At 42.9% G+C, this 12,225-nt stretch overlaps 7 protein-coding genes across 7 annotated transcripts; all 7 read left to right on the top strand.

Moving 5' to 3' along the window:
* Positions 1-1,365: 1,365 nt before the first annotated feature.
* Positions 1,366-2,046, top strand: LOC134752531 (late histone H1-like). Its single transcript, XM_063688226.1, has one exon. The coding sequence runs from the start codon at positions 1,366-1,368 to the stop codon at positions 2,044-2,046; it is 681 nt and encodes a 226-aa protein (XP_063544296.1).
* A 754-nt stretch (positions 2,047-2,800) lies between these two features.
* On the top strand, positions 2,801-3,175 carry LOC134752533 (histone H2A). Its single transcript, XM_063688228.1, has one exon. The coding sequence runs from the start codon at positions 2,801-2,803 to the stop codon at positions 3,173-3,175; it is 375 nt and encodes a 124-aa protein (XP_063544298.1).
* Positions 3,176-3,972: 797 nt separating this feature from the next.
* Positions 3,973-4,350, top strand: LOC134752532 (histone H2B). The gene has a single exon (XM_063688227.1). It carries the CDS (start codon positions 3,973-3,975, stop codon positions 4,348-4,350), a length of 378 nt encoding a protein of 125 aa, XP_063544297.1.
* A 2,295-nt stretch (positions 4,351-6,645) lies between these two features.
* LOC134752449 (histone H4) lies at positions 6,646-6,957 on the top strand. Its single transcript, XM_063688151.1, has one exon. The coding sequence runs from the start codon at positions 6,646-6,648 to the stop codon at positions 6,955-6,957; it is 312 nt and encodes a 103-aa protein (XP_063544221.1).
* Positions 6,958-8,781: 1,824 nt separating this feature from the next.
* On the top strand, positions 8,782-9,462 carry LOC134752345 (late histone H1-like). Its single transcript, XM_063688024.1, has one exon. It carries the CDS (start codon positions 8,782-8,784, stop codon positions 9,460-9,462), a length of 681 nt encoding a protein of 226 aa, XP_063544094.1.
* A 754-nt stretch (positions 9,463-10,216) lies between these two features.
* Positions 10,217-10,591, top strand: LOC134752355 (histone H2A). Its single transcript, XM_063688036.1, has one exon. It carries the CDS (start codon positions 10,217-10,219, stop codon positions 10,589-10,591), a length of 375 nt encoding a protein of 124 aa, XP_063544106.1.
* Positions 10,592-11,388: 797 nt separating this feature from the next.
* On the top strand, positions 11,389-11,766 carry LOC134752233 (histone H2B). Its single transcript, XM_063687860.1, has one exon. It carries the CDS (start codon positions 11,389-11,391, stop codon positions 11,764-11,766), a length of 378 nt encoding a protein of 125 aa, XP_063543930.1.
* Positions 11,767-12,225: the final 459 nt, after the last annotated feature.

Raw genomic sequence — 12,225 nt, 5'->3', positions numbered from 1 at the left:
GAAAATATTAATTAACTGGTAAAAGATATATATATATATATTTTTTTTTTTTTTTTTTTTTTTTTTTTTTTTTTTTTTTTTTTTTTTAATAACACCATCATATACTTATAAACAATCACATGCAACCGCACACACCACATTTTACTTTACCCGCGAACCTCACCTGACCTGTGAGTGATCTGCTACTGATAATGACGACTAGTCGATGAACTGACCAATTAGATAAAGGATTCGCAAATAGTGCACAAAACGGACAGGGACACCCAACATCCCCGCACCCACTCACCTCACTTTACAAAAAAAAAAAAAAAAAAAAAAAAAAAAGAAAGTATAATATAAACACAGGTTTTAGACTTCTCGTGTTCCTATGATGATGAATACATAATATTTAGGTACTTACATATAATATATACATATCAACCTAAACAGATTTTTATGTCAAAATAATTTATATCGTTTGTTCCAATATCAACATTCAGATAATATCATACGTTAAATTATTATAAATAAATACGCCGGACCAAAAACTAAATAAATCTAAACGACGACCTACACGAGACTCTTACCTACTACGATGCCCGCACGCACGTGTCGCGCTGTATGATCCTCGTAGAAGAAGAGAGTTTAACTATACGAATTATAATAATATTCATTAATACGATATCTTAATGTATAATATAACATAACATAATTATTTAAATTTAATATAAAGTACCTATCCCGTTTTACGTCGGTACCGGCAGAGAGCAAACCACTGAACGTAGGCAATGCAATCCAAGTCGCGGTACGGCTGTTTTACGACAGTGAAGACAACAAGTCAAAATAACATTATAAATATAATTTTCTAATGTTGTTATTGTGTCACATCTATCTATGGTATCTTCGCATTTAACTGGAGGACACATAATAGTGTTAGATGTGATTTTAATTAAGAAAAATCACTTTTTAAACTGACCCGAGGTGTCCGCAACCTATAATACCAAAAGTAAAGTTCTCTCATTCGTTTATCGGCGTTCCAAATCCTAAAACTTCTATTAAAATACGTATATCAATTCATAAAGAATGTATATGTGCAATTTTATTATAATCATTATAATATAATTCACTATAAATTTAGTTTAATCATAAACGAGTAAGTGAAAACTTGGAAGTGTTATTACGAGAAAACGTCCCGCGACATGAGGGTCTGCGTTACGGTTAAGCCGGAGTATATATAAAAAGTGGCGCCCCCAATAAGCCGTGTTTAGTACTCGCCAGCGCAGCGCTCCGCTTACACGCGTCCGCTGTATTCTCTTTGCGCAGTTTGTGCGATTTACTAATTTACTTTACTTACTTACTTGACGATTAATAAATAAATAAATAAATATGGCCGACACCGCAGTTGCTGCCGACGCTCCCGCCCCGGCGACGCCCGCGAAGAAGCCTAAGGCGTCCGCCTCCGCTGGCGCTAAGAAGCCTAAGGCGAAACCCACCCACCCTAAGACGTCCGAGATGGTTAACAGCGCCATCAAGGAGTTGAAGGAGAGAAGCGGTTCGTCCCTGCAGGCTATCAAGAAGTACATCGCCGCCCAGTACAAGGTCGACGCCGAGAAGCTGGCCCCTTTCATCAGAAAATATCTTAAGAGCGCAGTCGAATCCGGCGCACTCATTCAGACCAAAGGCAAGGGCGCGTCCGGCTCCTTCAAACTGGAGTCGAAGTCATCATCGGCCGGCAAGAAGCCCGCCGCGGCCAAGAAATCTAGCGCCGCTAAATCTTCAGCCGCCGCTAAGAAGCCCGCCGCAGCTAAGCCCGCTAAGGCGAAGAAGGCCGCTGCGTCCCCGGCCAAGCCTAAGGCCGCCACGAAGGACAAGAAGGCTGCCGCCGCCAAGAAGAAGCCCGCCGCGAAGAAACCTTCCACCCCCGCCAAGGGCAAGAGCGCCGCCGCGCCTAAGGCCAAGAAGACCGCGAAGCCGCCGACCAAGAAGCCTAAAGCTCCCAAGCCCAAGAAGGCCGCGGCCGCTCCCAAAGCGAAGCCCGCCGCCAAGAAGGCTGCCTCGAAGAAGTAAGAAGACTGCGTCACATTGTCGTCGTCGTACTTACATCGGCCGTGATGGTGGAGGATATGTCGATTGTCGTCGCTATATATCGTATATACGACGACGTGTCGCCTGTTCACACGCCTCTCGTCATACGCCTGTGCGCGTTAAACGCACATCAAAAAGCCCTTTTCAGGGCTAACAAATTTATTCAAAGGTTCATATCGCCTCTGTTTCATTGCAATAAGCACACACACACATACATACACGAGTCGATCGATCGCAATCAATATAAAAAGTCAATCTCAAATCGAGTCTTATGGCAAAAGTCTCAAGATTATTGATGATCTCACTGATAAGACTGATTAGGTTAGGTTTTCATGAATACTTACACAGAATATTTTCTTATCGATGGTGAATGATGATAAATATAACTGTATTATTTGAAGTCTTAGATTTACAACAACAACAACTACATAAATATAAGTATATAATTTACGGAATATTTTTTGTTAATTGTGTCATTTTTATTAGGTATACTTTGATGTATAAATTGAAATGTTTTTATTTTATATCTATCTCTTTCTAATTTGCGCTCTTGCACGCGACTCGTTGATTGGTCGATCGGGCTCGTGTTATGTCGGCTCGTTGTATCCCCACTATCAGCGTACACCGTGAACGTATAAAATAAAGGCAACTACTAAAAAAGAGCGTATACACTCGCAAGCAAGCAATCGTGCTCTCGTTTCGTGTGTGTAAACTAAACTTAAATCTCTCTTTAAACATGTCTGGACGCGGTAAAGGTGGCAAGGTTAAGGGAAAGGCAAAGTCCCGTTCTAACCGTGCCGGACTTCAGTTCCCCGTCGGTCGTATCCACAGGCTTCTACGCAAGGGCAACTACGCCGAGCGCGTCGGTGCCGGTGCCCCGGTGTACCTAGCCGCCGTCATGGAGTACCTGGCCGCTGAGGTTCTCGAGTTGGCAGGCAACGCCGCTCGCGACAACAAGAAGACCAGGATCATCCCTAGGCATCTCCAGCTGGCGATCCGCAACGACGAGGAGTTGAACAAGCTCCTCTCCGGTGTGACCATCGCCCAGGGTGGTGTGCTGCCTAACATTCAGGCCGTGCTCCTGCCCAAGAAGACCGAGAAGAAGGCTTAAGTGTACTCACTTCTCATCAGGCTACATCTCTAGCGGTAACACCCGGCGTTTGGTGAATGTGGCCTCTGTTATATTCCCGCCCGAGTGACCGTTACAAAAGGCCCTTTTCAGGGCCACAATATGATTCTGTGATAACGTTGTAAGTTTCATGGCATAACGCATACGTGTATGATGTCATTCGATCGATCAATATAATTATATCATATACATATATATGAACGATGAATGAATGAATGAATGTTATTACTTACGGTAAGTAGATAATTCTGAATTCTAATAAGATTATTTTTCTGATTGCAAAACACATCACTACACACGTCTCTATATGAGAGACTTGAGACATCGTTTCGTCAAGAAGTATAATAAATAAACGACAAATAAAGGTAATGTGATGGCTCAGAGCTATTACTTGCTCATCTACAGCAGTGTGTCACTGTAACAACAACAACAATAGTAAATAAACATAAAGCTATATACATTTAAATAATATAATTGTTATCCGCCTACGGTTTTGAACAAAACTGATGATGGTATAATCTATACGGCATTTGATATATTTTATAATCAAAATAATAATACCTATATGTAAGTAATATCAATACGCGCTCTCACTCCCCACCATGCCGACCGACGATACTAATGATGCACGAACGCTATTGGTCGATATACCGCGAGCGCGACGCTCGATCTTTAATCCCCTATTTCCCGTTCTCCGCTTTAACAAAATGAGCGCAACTTAGTACGAAATTTTTATTCTCAGTTCGACTATCGTACTGTAAGCATCTAACTATATCACAATGCCACCCAAGACTAGCGGTAAGGCCGCCAAGAAATCCGGCAAGGCCCAGAAGAACATCTCCAAGTCGGACTCGAAGAAAAAGAAGAAGCATAAGCGCAAGGAGAGCTACGCCATTTACATCTACAAGGTGCTCAAGCAGGTCCACCCCGACACCGGTATCTCCAGCAAGGCCATGTCGATCATGAACTCTTTCGTGAACGACATCTTCGAGCGCATCGCCGCCGAGGCCTCCCGCCTCGCTCACTACAACAAGAGGTCCACCATCACCAGCAGGGAGGTGCAGACATCCGTGAGGCTCTTGCTGCCCGGTGAGCTCGCCAAGCACGCCGTCAGTGAAGGCACCAAGGCCGTCACCAAGTACACCAGCTCCAAGTAAGCGTCCGTCGTTCCTCGTATGCTATCTGTCTTCTCAATACACTTTTAGTGTAATGGGTTTAGGTAGTTCGTATTGCGACACGACACGCTGCGAGAGTGTGGTTTGTACAACAACCAAAAAGGCCCTTTTCAGGGCCACAAATACGTTCTGAATATATAATATAAGAAGTTTCTAGATAGCCGTGCATACGGTGTCAATCGGTATCAACACGAAAGTTGTATCAACATGTAAGAGTATTAAATAAGGAATCAACAATACACACATACACTTAGTGTATGCATATGTGTAACGTGAGACGTTATGGATATTAAATTTAGGTTAGGTTTTTATAAAATAAGTAGTTATGTTAGGTTTCGCGGAGTTAGGTTAGGTTTTGAATGACATTATAAAAAAAAGTTAGGTTTGATCGGTTTGAACTTTGACCTAACCTAACCTAACTCGATCAAACCTAACTCCGCGAAACCAAACATAACCTGACATTATAAAAAAAAGTTAGGTTAGGTTTTGAGTGACAAAAAAAAAAAACCTAACCTAACTTTGACCTAACCTAACCTAACTCGATCAAACCTAACTCCGCGAAACCTAACATAACCTGACCTAACTTATAAACCTATTTTATAAAATACTAACCTAACTTTAATAACCTGACCTAACTCGATTGAACCGGCTATCGAGGCGAATTTCGATAGCGATGACTGTTATTTAAATGAAATATATGTATGTATGTATGTATGTATGTATTTATTTATTTATTTATTTATTAATTAATATTTCAATTATATTATTGTTATTCTAATCAGAAATTTTGTGTTGGTGAGAAAGGAAGAGGGGCGAGGGGGACGTGTATGTGAATTTTATAGCCCTCTCGCTCACACGGACACTAACCCCGTCCCTTTCCGACCAGCCAGCACGTATAAATAGCGACTCGCTGGCGAAAAATCGCTTATTCCCTCTCGTGACTCGTTAACGTAACGTACACGCACGCGTATTATTATTATTCACAATGGCCCGTACCAAGCAGACCGCTCGTAAATCCACCGGTGGTAAAGCGCCCCGCAAACAGCTCGCCACCAAGGCGGCCCGCAAGAGCGCGCCCGCCACCGGCGGCGTCAAGAAGCCCCATCGTTACAGGCCCGGCACCGTCGCCCTCCGTGAGATCCGTCGCTACCAGAAGAGCACTGAGCTTCTGATCCGCAAGCTGCCCTTCCAGCGTCTGGTGCGTGAGATCGCTCAGGACTTCAAGACCGATCTGCGCTTCCAGAGCTCTGCCGTTATGGCTCTCCAGGAGGCCAGCGAGGCTTACCTCGTCGGTCTCTTCGAGGACACCAATCTGTGCGCTATCCACGCCAAGCGTGTGACCATCATGCCCAAGGACATCCAGCTGGCTCGCAGGATCCGCGGTGAACGTGCCTAAACCACCACGTTTAAACTGGCACGGAGCAACATCACAGGACGCAGTCTGCGCGAACGCATACGGTTACATTATATGTATTATTTTGTACCACGCGTTTTGCGTCTGGACGTGCGAACGTGACGCTTCTGTCAGTCATATATCAAAAGGCCCTTTTCAGGGCCACACATGATTCTAAAATTCACAATTGTTTCTTTGAACAAACACTTGCGTAGATAAATCGATCGATCGATCACTGCATGGTCATTACGAAAAAAAAAAAAAAAAAAATATATATATATAATTTACACATAACCAACCGTACACAAAATGTACGGAGGTATATATGAAATTTAACTGCAATACACGAAATACTACTATACTGTAAGGATTATTTAAGAAAGAACTTATTTCCTATAATAATAGGAGTTAACACACTAATAGATTGGAAAGTAAATTAAAATCGTCACGTGACTCTCATATTAAGCGCTATTTTATTATATCGACAAAATTATTACCACTGATTGAATGCTTACAAAAATATTAGAGGAGAAGAATCCTTCACAAGAGGATCTAATCCGTAAGCCGGCCGCCGTTTTTATAGTATATATTATCCCCTACGTCTAAACCTAAGTATCCAAAATTAATTTAAATATCATATAATATGAAATTATTTATCAATAGGTATATATAATATTATATTTCTTTAGATATATGAAAAGTAAGTCAAATAATAATGCTCTGATATATCTTACCCCGTCCCCCGTCGCCCCGCAATAGGGTAAAACGTATAAATAGCGGCAAAATGATGGCTAGCTAGCTATTCCACTCGTGTCGACGCGCGGCGCAAGTCGTGTGTTGAGTATTCCGTTCGAGAAGTCTAATCTCTACTACAACAAGTCGCAATGACCGGTCGCGGTAAGGGAGGTAAAGGTCTGGGGAAAGGAGGAGCCAAGCGCCACAGGAAGGTGCTCCGTGATAACATCCAGGGTATCACCAAGCCCGCCATCCGTCGTCTCGCCCGCAGAGGTGGCGTCAAGCGTATCTCCGGCCTGATCTACGAGGAGACCCGCGGCGTTCTCAAGGTGTTCCTCGAGAACGTGATCCGTGACGCGGTCACCTACACCGAGCACGCCAAGAGGAAGACCGTCACCGCCATGGACGTCGTCTACGCTCTGAAGCGTCAAGGCCGCACCCTCTACGGTTTCGGAGGTTAAGCGCTGCACTGTCAGCGTCGTCGCGCGCGATATCGTGTAATATGTACTAACGTGGGTATTACCGTATCGCGCAGACGCAAATAAAAAAAAAAAGGCCCTTTTCAGGGCCGCAAATAATTCTATGATACGATTACGATAAAAAGTTTCAGTAGCGACACAGACGGACAAACAATCGATCTCTACCCATCCTATGTTATCCAAAATATCTACTAAATAACTACTAATAATCTAGTATCGTCGTAGGTGGTACGTACATTTATTACAATTACTTACTTACCCGGCACCGCGCAACACTTCTAACTTCTACAGCGTCCAGCTCGTAAGCATCGCTTGTGCTAAGTATCTATTGATACCAGAGGAAGCGAAACAATCCAAAATTGAACCACGAGCGGTACATACAAAATTGGAATCTTGAGGGTTTCATCAACATTTTTAGTTTCACCACACCAACCCGAAGAAGAAAATATTAATTAACTGGTAAAAGATATATATATATATATTTTTTTTTTTTTTTTTTTTTTTTTTTTTTTTTTTTTTTTTTTTTTTAATAACACCATCATATACTTATAAACAATCACATGCAACCGCACACACCACATTTTACTTTACCCGCGAACCTCACCTGACCTGTGAGTGATCTGCTACTGATAATGACGACTAGTCGATGAACTGACCAATTAGATAAAGGATTCGCAAATAGTGCACAAAACGGACAGGGACACCCAACATCCCCGCACCCACTCACCTCACTTTACAAAAAAAAAAAAAAAAAAAAAAAAAAAAGAAAGTATAATATAAACACAGGTTTTAGACTTCTCGTGTTCCTATGATGATGAATACATAATATTTAGGTACTTACATATAATATATACATATCAACCTAAACAGATTTTTATGTCAAAATAATTTATATCGTTTGTTCCAATATCAACATTCAGATAATATCATACGTTAAATTATTATAAATAAATACGCCGGACCAAAAACTAAATAAATCTAAACGACGACCTACACGAGACTCTTACCTACTACGATGCCCGCACGCACGTGTCGCGCTGTATGATCCTCGTAGAAGAAGAGAGTTTAACTATACGAATTATAATAATATTCATTAATACGATATCTTAATGTATAATATAACATAACATAATTATTTAAATTTAATATAAAGTACCTATCCCGTTTTACGTCGGTACCGGCAGAGAGCAAACCACTGAACGTAGGCAATGCAATCCAAGTCGCGGTACGGCTGTTTTACGACAGTGAAGACAACAAGTCAAAATAACATTATAAATATAATTTTCTAATGTTGTTATTGTGTCACATCTATCTATGGTATCTTCGCATTTAACTGGAGGACACATAATAGTGTTAGATGTGATTTTAATTAAGAAAAATCACTTTTTAAACTGACCCGAGGTGTCCGCAACCTATAATACCAAAAGTAAAGTTCTCTCATTCGTTTATCGGCGTTCCAAATCCTAAAACTTCTATTAAAATACGTATATCAATTCATAAAGAATGTATATGTGCAATTTTATTATAATCATTATAATATAATTCACTATAAATTTAGTTTAATCATAAACGAGTAAGTGAAAACTTGGAAGTGTTATTACGAGAAAACGTCCCGCGACATGAGGGTCTGCGTTACGGTTAAGCCGGAGTATATATAAAAAGTGGCGCCCCCAATAAGCCGTGTTTAGTACTCGCCAGCGCAGCGCTCCGCTTACACGCGTCCGCTGTATTCTCTTTGCGCAGTTTGTGCGATTTACTAATTTACTTTACTTACTTACTTGACGATTAATAAATAAATAAATAAATATGGCCGACACCGCAGTTGCTGCCGACGCTCCCGCCCCGGCGACGCCCGCGAAGAAGCCTAAGGCGTCCGCCTCCGCTGGCGCTAAGAAGCCTAAGGCGAAACCCACCCACCCTAAGACGTCCGAGATGGTTAACAGCGCCATCAAGGAGTTGAAGGAGAGAAGCGGTTCGTCCCTGCAGGCTATCAAGAAGTACATCGCCGCCCAGTACAAGGTCGACGCCGAGAAGCTGGCCCCTTTCATCAGAAAATATCTTAAGAGCGCAGTCGAATCCGGCGCACTCATTCAGACCAAAGGCAAGGGCGCGTCCGGCTCCTTCAAACTGGAGTCGAAGTCATCATCGGCCGGCAAGAAGCCCGCCGCGGCCAAGAAATCTAGCGCCGCTAAATCTTCAGCCGCCGCTAAGAAGCCCGCCGCAGCTAAGCCCGCTAAGGCGAAGAAGGCCGCTGCGTCCCCGGCCAAGCCTAAGGCCGCCACGAAGGACAAGAAGGCTGCCGCCGCCAAGAAGAAGCCCGCCGCGAAGAAACCTTCCACCCCCGCCAAGGGCAAGAGCGCCGCCGCGCCTAAGGCCAAGAAGACCGCGAAGCCGCCGACCAAGAAGCCTAAAGCTCCCAAGCCCAAGAAGGCCGCGGCCGCTCCCAAAGCGAAGCCCGCCGCCAAGAAGGCTGCCTCGAAGAAGTAAGAAGACTGCGTCACATTGTCGTCGTCGTACTTACATCGGCCGTGATGGTGGAGGATATGTCGATTGTCGTCGCTATATATCGTATATACGACGACGTGTCGCCTGTTCACACGCCTCTCGTCATACGCCTGTGCGCGTTAAACGCACATCAAAAAGCCCTTTTCAGGGCTAACAAATTTATTCAAAGGTTCATATCGCCTCTGTTTCATTGCAATAAGCACACACACACATACATACACGAGTCGATCGATCGCAATCAATATAAAAAGTCAATCTCAAATCGAGTCTTATGGCAAAAGTCTCAAGATTATTGATGATCTCACTGATAAGACTGATTAGGTTAGGTTTTCATGAATACTTACACAGAATATTTTCTTATCGATGGTGAATGATGATAAATATAACTGTATTATTTGAAGTCTTAGATTTACAACAACAACAACTACATAAATATAAGTATATAATTTACGGAATATTTTTTGTTAATTGTGTCATTTTTATTAGGTATACTTTGATGTATAAATTGAAATGTTTTTATTTTATATCTATCTCTTTCTAATTTGCGCTCTTGCACGCGACTCGTTGATTGGTCGATCGGGCTCGTGTTATGTCGGCTCGTTGTATCCCCACTATCAGCGTACACCGTGAACGTATAAAATAAAGGCAACTACTAAAAAAGAGCGTATACACTCGCAAGCAAGCAATCGTGCTCTCGTTTCGTGTGTGTAAACTAAACTTAAATCTCTCTTTAAACATGTCTGGACGCGGTAAAGGTGGCAAGGTTAAGGGAAAGGCAAAGTCCCGTTCTAACCGTGCCGGACTTCAGTTCCCCGTCGGTCGTATCCACAGGCTTCTACGCAAGGGCAACTACGCCGAGCGCGTCGGTGCCGGTGCCCCGGTGTACCTAGCCGCCGTCATGGAGTACCTGGCCGCTGAGGTTCTCGAGTTGGCAGGCAACGCCGCTCGCGACAACAAGAAGACCAGGATCATCCCTAGGCATCTCCAGCTGGCGATCCGCAACGACGAGGAGTTGAACAAGCTCCTCTCCGGTGTGACCATCGCCCAGGGTGGTGTGCTGCCTAACATTCAGGCCGTGCTCCTGCCCAAGAAGACCGAGAAGAAGGCTTAAGTGTACTCACTTCTCATCAGGCTACATCTCTAGCGGTAACACCCGGCGTTTGGTGAATGTGGCCTCTGTTATATTCCCGCCCGAGTGACCGTTACAAAAGGCCCTTTTCAGGGCCACAATATGATTCTGTGATAACGTTGTAAGTTTCATGGCATAACGCATACGTGTATGATGTCATTCGATCGATCAATATAATTATATCATATACATATATATGAACGATGAATGAATGAATGAATGTTATTACTTACGGTAAGTAGATAATTCTGAATTCTAATAAGATTATTTTTCTGATTGCAAAACACATCACTACACACGTCTCTATATGAGAGACTTGAGACATCGTTTCGTCAAGAAGTATAATAAATAAACGACAAATAAAGGTAATGTGATGGCTCAGAGCTATTACTTGCTCATCTACAGCAGTGTGTCACTGTAACAACAACAACAATAGTAAATAAACATAAAGCTATATACATTTAAATAATATAATTGTTATCCGCCTACGGTTTTGAACAAAACTGATGATGGTATAATCTATACGGCATTTGATATATTTTATAATCAAAATAATAATACCTATATGTAAGTAATATCAATACGCGCTCTCACTCCCCACCATGCCGACCGACGATACTAATGATGCACGAACGCTATTGGTCGATATACCGCGAGCGCGACGCTCGATCTTTAATCCCCTATTTCCCGTTCTCCGCTTTAACAAAATGAGCGCAACTTAGTACGAAATTTTTATTCTCAGTTCGACTATCGTACTGTAAGCATCTAACTATATCACAATGCCACCCAAGACTAGCGGTAAGGCCGCCAAGAAATCCGGCAAGGCCCAGAAGAACATCTCCAAGTCGGACTCGAAGAAAAAGAAGAAGCATAAGCGCAAGGAGAGCTACGCCATTTACATCTACAAGGTGCTCAAGCAGGTCCACCCCGACACCGGTATCTCCAGCAAGGCCATGTCGATCATGAACTCTTTCGTGAACGACATCTTCGAGCGCATCGCCGCCGAGGCCTCCCGCCTCGCTCACTACAACAAGAGGTCCACCATCACCAGCAGGGAGGTGCAGACATCCGTGAGGCTCTTGCTGCCCGGTGAGCTCGCCAAGCACGCCGTCAGTGAAGGCACCAAGGCCGTCACCAAGTACACCAGCTCCAAGTAAGCGTCCGTCGTTCCTCGTATGCTATCTGTCTTCTCAATACACTTTTAGTGTAATGGGTTTAGGTAGTTCGTATTGCGACACGACACGCTGCGAGAGTGTGGTTTGTACAACAACCAAAAAGGCCCTTTTCAGGGCCACAAATACGTTCTGAATATATAATATAAGAAGTTTCTAGATAGCCGTGCATACGGTGTCAATCGGTATCAACACGAAAGTTGTATCAACATGTAAGAGTATTAAATAAGGAATCAACAATACACACATACACTTAGTGTATGCATATGTGTAACGTGAGACGTTATGGATATTAAATTTAGGTTAGGTTTTTATAAAATAAGTAGTTATGTTAGGTTTCGCGGAGTTAGGTTAGGTTTTGAATGACATTATAAAAAAAAGTTAGGTTTGATCGGTTTGAACTTTGACCTAACCTAACCTAACTCGATCAAACCTAACTCCGCG

The sequence above is a fragment of the Cydia strobilella genome, chromosome 24 (assembly GCF_947568885.1).
Source record: "Cydia strobilella chromosome 24, ilCydStro3.1, whole genome shotgun sequence".
NCBI classification, from domain to species: Eukaryota; Metazoa; Arthropoda; class Insecta; order Lepidoptera; family Tortricidae; genus Cydia; species Cydia strobilella.
Note: the sequence above shows the minus strand (reverse complement) of the source record. Positions and strands in the feature narration are given on the sequence as shown.

What these genes read in the sequence shown, in the direction of transcription:
- LOC134752532 (XM_063688227.1), top strand. Translation starts at nt 3,973, where the DNA reads ATGCCACCCAAGACTAGCGGTAAGGCCGCCAAGAAATCCGGCAAGGCC.
- LOC134752531 (XM_063688226.1), top strand. Translation starts at nt 1,366, where the DNA reads ATGGCCGACACCGCAGTTGCTGCCGACGCTCCCGCCCCGGCGACGCCC.
- LOC134752449 (XM_063688151.1), top strand. Translation starts at nt 6,646, where the DNA reads ATGACCGGTCGCGGTAAGGGAGGTAAAGGTCTGGGGAAAGGAGGAGCC.
- LOC134752355 (XM_063688036.1), top strand. Translation starts at nt 10,217, where the DNA reads ATGTCTGGACGCGGTAAAGGTGGCAAGGTTAAGGGAAAGGCAAAGTCC.
- LOC134752533 (XM_063688228.1), top strand. Translation starts at nt 2,801, where the DNA reads ATGTCTGGACGCGGTAAAGGTGGCAAGGTTAAGGGAAAGGCAAAGTCC.
- LOC134752345 (XM_063688024.1), top strand. Translation starts at nt 8,782, where the DNA reads ATGGCCGACACCGCAGTTGCTGCCGACGCTCCCGCCCCGGCGACGCCC.
- LOC134752233 (XM_063687860.1), top strand. Translation starts at nt 11,389, where the DNA reads ATGCCACCCAAGACTAGCGGTAAGGCCGCCAAGAAATCCGGCAAGGCC.